We start from the raw sequence: 5,000 nt of genomic DNA, 5'->3' as shown, positions 1-5,000 counted from the left end.
GGGAAGGTTCTACAGGTCAAGGTTGGGAAGGGGAGGTGAGTGGGAGGGGATTTTCTTATGGAGGAACACACACAGGAGAACATGCTTGCAATGCAATGTAAGTCTATAAATTAATGGTAATATCAATTTCCATCACATCTTACCCAACCAGTAGAGTTACAGGACTGCATGAGATACCAGTGGCATGAAGGCCCATTGAATAGTGTCCTCCAGTGGTCTACTCTGAACGTGTGTGTGCCGTGGGATTTGTGTGTATGTGTGCCGTGGGATTTGTGTGTGTGTGTTATTAATGTGATGGTGTGTGTGTGTGTGTATTATTAATGTGATGGTGTGTGTGTGTGTGTTATTAATGTGATGGTGTGTGTTTGTGTGTTATTAATGTGATGGTGTGTGTATGTTATAAGATAAGATAAACTTTTATTAATCCCGTGAGGGAAATTCATGTGTTAAAGCATCAAGGTATACATAAACATCAAAATAAATAAATACAAATTTGAATAAGAAATAAAATAAATAGATACAATAAATAGATAAGATAGTACAACTCCGCTGGCGTAAATGACATAAAGTTATGTTCGGTTGTGTTGGTTGTGGAGTCTGATGGCTACTGGCACAAAGGACTGGCCAAGGCGCTTTGTGGTGTGCCGAGGAGGGGTGAGTCTGTGGCTGAACGTGCTCCCCATCTGCTGTAGCTCATCATAGAGGGGATGGGAGGGGTTACTCAGGATAGCATCCAGCTCCCTCCTCATCCTCTCCTCCGCAACTGCCTCCAGATTGTCCAGTTCTATTCCCACCACGGAGCCAGCCTTCCTCACCAGCTTCTTTATCTTGTTTGCATCCCTTGTGTTGATGTTACCCCCCCAACACACCACGCCAAAGAAGAGGACACTGGCCATTAGGGCTGAACGATTTGGGAAAATAATCGAATTACGATTATTTAACATCTGCAGCAGCCTAGTGCATTTTATTAGCATGATAGTGTGTATTTGTAGGTTATTAATGTGATGGTGTGTGTGGTAGTCTAGTCCCACCATCCAGACCCCCATCCCATCGCCCAAGGCCAAGGTCAACTTGGGTGTAGACTTAAAGACTTAGCTGCAGTAAAGATATCCAGTGAAGAAATGTACTTCAGCAGTCTCAATGTCAGTCTTGGCAAAATTAGAACGCGTGTGTGTGTGTGTCTGTGTGTGTGTGTGTGCGTGTGCGTGTGTCTGTGTGTCTGTGTGTGTCTGTGTGTGTGTGCGTGTCTGTGTCTGTGTCTGTGTCTGTGTGTGTGTGTGTGTCTGTGTGTGTGTGTGTGTGTGTGTGTCGCATCAGCATTGTGAGGTTATGATCACAGTAGGGCAGTAGTGTTTGAGTTGTGAGGCTTTTATTGTGAAAGGAGGAAGTAGTCACGGTGGTGTTTGTTATTGAGTCTGAAGGCCTCGCACTGACTGTGGTCACCTAGCTGTGGTCCTCTCCAGTGGGCCGATGAGGGGCAGGGGTGATGCCATGGGGTAGGGCACGAGGGCTTGAGGGTTCAGGGGTGATGCCATGGGCAGGACACGAGGGCTTGAGGGTTCAGGGGTGATGCCATGGGCAGGACACGAGGGCTTGAGGGTTCAGGGGTCAGGGGTTAGGGGTGATGCCATGGGGGGTTCTTGTGGCCAGCCATCTTTTCCCCGTCTCCAGTGATGCAGCACAGCTGTGTTGCCATGGTGACTACCCAGCGTCGCCCTGTGTCTTGTGGTAGTGTGGCGCGGGATCCATCCCCTTCCCTGCCCAGCCCCCTGTTACCGCGGTAACAAAGCCTGGGAGTGTCCGTTGCGCCGGCTCTTGCGCCACAAAGCCCCCAGTGTCCCCCCCCCCCCGCTGTGAAATGTACACGAGCGCTATGCAGTCTCTCACACACACACACACACACACAGGCGCTGCCTCAGTGTGCTCTCAATAGGAGCTGCTCTGCTTATGGTACCTCCTCGTACAATACGTCTTTTCTCCAGTATCCAGCTCTGCAGGCCTGCCCAGCTCTGTTCCTTGTGCTGTGTGTGTGTGTGTGTATGTGTGTGTAGTGTCTCTGTTATTTGTGTTTGTGTGTGTGTAGTGTTTCTGGTATGTGTGTGTGAGTGTGTAATGTTTCTGGTATGTTTGTGTGTGTGTGTAGTGTTTCTGGTGTGTATGTGTGTGTGTGTGTGTGTGTGTGTGTGTGTGTGTGTGTGTGTGTGTGCGCAGTGGTTCTGGTGTGTATCTCTGTGCTGTTTATCTGCTCTATGAAGCAGCAGCAGTCTCCTGTCTGTGTGTGGATTACCACTGAACTCTACCTCAGACCAGGTTTAGACCAGGTTTAGGTCAGGTTTAGGTCAGGTTTAGATCAGGTTTAGGTCAGGTTTGGGTCCTGGGGTTCCCTGTGTCTGTCAGAGAGAGGTGAAGTCATGAGACTATAGAGTGATGGGTGGGTGTGTGTGTGTGTGTGTGTGTGTGTGTGTGCATGAGACTATATAGTGATGGGTGTGTGTGTGTGTGTAAACAAGCGTGTGAGTGTTTTTGGGGTGTTTCCATCTGAGAAAAGCTGCTCACATGAGTCTCAAAAACATGTTGGGGGTTGGGGTTGTGCGTGTGTGTGTGTGTGTGTGTGGGGGGGGGGGGGGGGGGGGTTGTGTGCGCGCATGACCCTCACATGACTTCCCCAATCGTGGCCACGCCCCCTCCTCACTGGCCCTCCGTCTGTGTGCTGCGCTGCTCTCTGATGTCTGTGTGTGTGTGTGTGTGTGTGTGTGTGTGAGAGTCTGAGTGTGTGTGTGTGTGTGTGTGTGTGTGTGTGCTGCGCTGCGCTCTGATGTCTGTGTGTGTGTGTGTGTGTGTGTGTGTGTGTGCTGCGCTGCGCTCTGATGTCTGTGTGAGTGAGTGTGTGTGTGTGTGTGTGTGTGTGTGTGTGTGTGTGTGTTAGGGCTGAACGATTTGGGAAAATAATCTAATTGCGATTTTTTACCAAAATATTGCGATTGCGATTTAATATGCAATTTTTTTTTTGTATCCTCTTTTTTCCCCCAACAAAACGTAATGAATGATTTAAATATGACCAACACAATATTAGATACATTTAGTGTAAAATATTCTTTCCCACATTTTGCATTTTTATTTAACTGCTCATTACAGAAACAAGAACAACAAATCGGTGGCTTTGCCACTGTGCATTTAAGTAATTCTAAAAAAGTCATTTTAAGTATAAACACTAGGCATGCACTTTTTAAACACTGTGTGCAAAATGTACCATCTTAAAAAAAAAAAAAAAAAAACTTTTTTTTTTTTTTTTTTTTTTAGACCACGTTTTTTAATCGCGAACGTTGCGGTTAGAAAATCGCGTTCTATCATATCGCGATTAAATCGCAAATGCAATTAATCGTTCAGCCCTAGTGTGTGTGTGTGTGTGTGCGTGTGTGTGTGTGAGTCTATTAGAGGGCTATAGTGGTGCATTTGTAACATACTGTTGGCCAACTCTCCAAAGACATGCTCTGGGGTTTGTGTGTATTAGCATTCATATGACACACACACACACACCCACACATACACACACACACAGCCATGATGTTCCATGTCTCGGATGAGTCCAGGACATTAATATGACATGTCACGACTCATGAGGGCGTCTTAGTGACTGATGGTCTGGGGGTCTGTGTTTGCGCATGCCGATAAGGGTGTGTTTATTTCAACCTCTCCCTCTCTCTCCCTCTCCAGCGCCCCCTCCAGTGCTCGGGCTGGACTGCGCCTCGGCGGCCGCCGCCCGCCCCCCACGCCCCCCCTCCTCCTCGCGCCCCCCAGCGGCGGCGGCAGCGCCCCCCGCAGCCATGGCGTCGCGCATCGGGCTACGCCTGCAGCTGATGCGGGAGCAGCTTCAGCACGAGGAGCAGCGTGAGCGGCAGGCGCAGGCGCAGGCACAGGCGCATGTTCACGCGCAGCAGCAGGCGGCCATGCTCTACCCGCAGCAACAACAACAACATCAACATCAACAGCAGCATCAGCAGCAGCATCAACAGCAGCAGCATCATCAACAGCAGCAGCAGCAACAGCAGCAACAGCAGCAGCGCATGCCTGGACCCCCTGCACCCACTCCTGCCATCAGCACACCACCAGCACACTTCCAGGGCCCCATGCAGGTGCCCGTGGAGGTCCTCAAGGTGAGAGAGAGAGTGTGTGTGTGTGTGTGTGTGTGTGTGTGTGTGTGTGTGTGTGCGGGTGTGTGTGTGTGTGTGTGTGTGTGTGTGAAGATATACTAAGGACACATACAGCGCAGAGATACTAAGGCCTCGTACAGTGCAGAGATACTAAGGAAGGACTCGTACAGTGCAGAGATACTAAGGCCTCGTACAGGGCAGAGATACTAAGGCCTCGTACAGGGCAGAGATACTAAGGAAGGACTCGTACAGTGCAGAGATACTAAGGCCTCGTACAGGGCAGAGATACTAAGGCCTCGTACAGGGCAGAGATACTAAGGCCTCATACAGTGCAGAGATGCTAAGGCCTCGTACAGTGCAGAGATACTAAGACCTTGTACAGTGCAGAGATACTAAGGCCTCGTACAGGGCAGAGCTACTAAGGCCTCGTACAGGGCAGAGATACTAAGGCCTCGTACAGGGCAGATATACTAAGGCCTCGTACAGGGCAGAGATACTAAGGCTTCGTACAGGGCAGAGATACTAAGGCCTCATACAGTGCAGAGATGTTAAGGCCTTGTACAGTGCAGAGATACTAAGGCCTCATACAGTGCAGAGATGCTAAGGCCTCGTACAGTGCAGAGATACTAAGGCCTCGTACAGTGCAGAGATGCTAAGGAAGGACTCGTACAGTGCAGAGATGCTAAGGCCTCGTACAGTGCAGAGATACTAAGGAAGGACTCGTACAGGGCAGAGATACTAAGGCCTCGTACAGTGCAGAGATACTAAGGAAGGACTCGTACAGTGCAGAGATACTAAGGCCTCGTACAGTGCAGAGATACTAAGGCCTCGTACAGTGCAGAGATACTA

General features: G+C 49.6%; 1 protein-coding gene across 3 annotated transcripts in view; it reads left to right on the top strand.

Moving 5' to 3' along the window:
* tfeb (transcription factor EB) overlaps positions 1–5,000 on the top strand; it is a 35,351-nt gene that overhangs the window by 10,354 nt on the left and 19,997 nt on the right. The window contains exon 2 of one of the 3 annotated variants that reach the window (XM_031567866.2): positions 3,715–4,154. In XM_031567866.2, the coding sequence (XP_031423726.1) occupies positions 3,825–4,154 (330 nt within the window). In that variant the 5' untranslated portion in view covers positions 3,715–3,824. Of the gene's footprint in view, positions 1–3,600; positions 4,155–5,000 lie in introns of those variants that run through there. The other 2 variants (XM_042707833.1, XM_031567867.2) reach the window with 2 other exon arrangements.

Source organism: Clupea harengus, chromosome 5, assembly GCF_900700415.2.
Source record: "Clupea harengus chromosome 5, Ch_v2.0.2, whole genome shotgun sequence".
In the NCBI taxonomy this organism is placed as follows: domain Eukaryota; kingdom Metazoa; phylum Chordata; class Actinopteri; order Clupeiformes; family Clupeidae; genus Clupea; species Clupea harengus.
The sequence above is the reverse complement of the archived record's forward strand: the minus strand, read 5'-3'. Positions and strand labels throughout refer to the sequence as shown.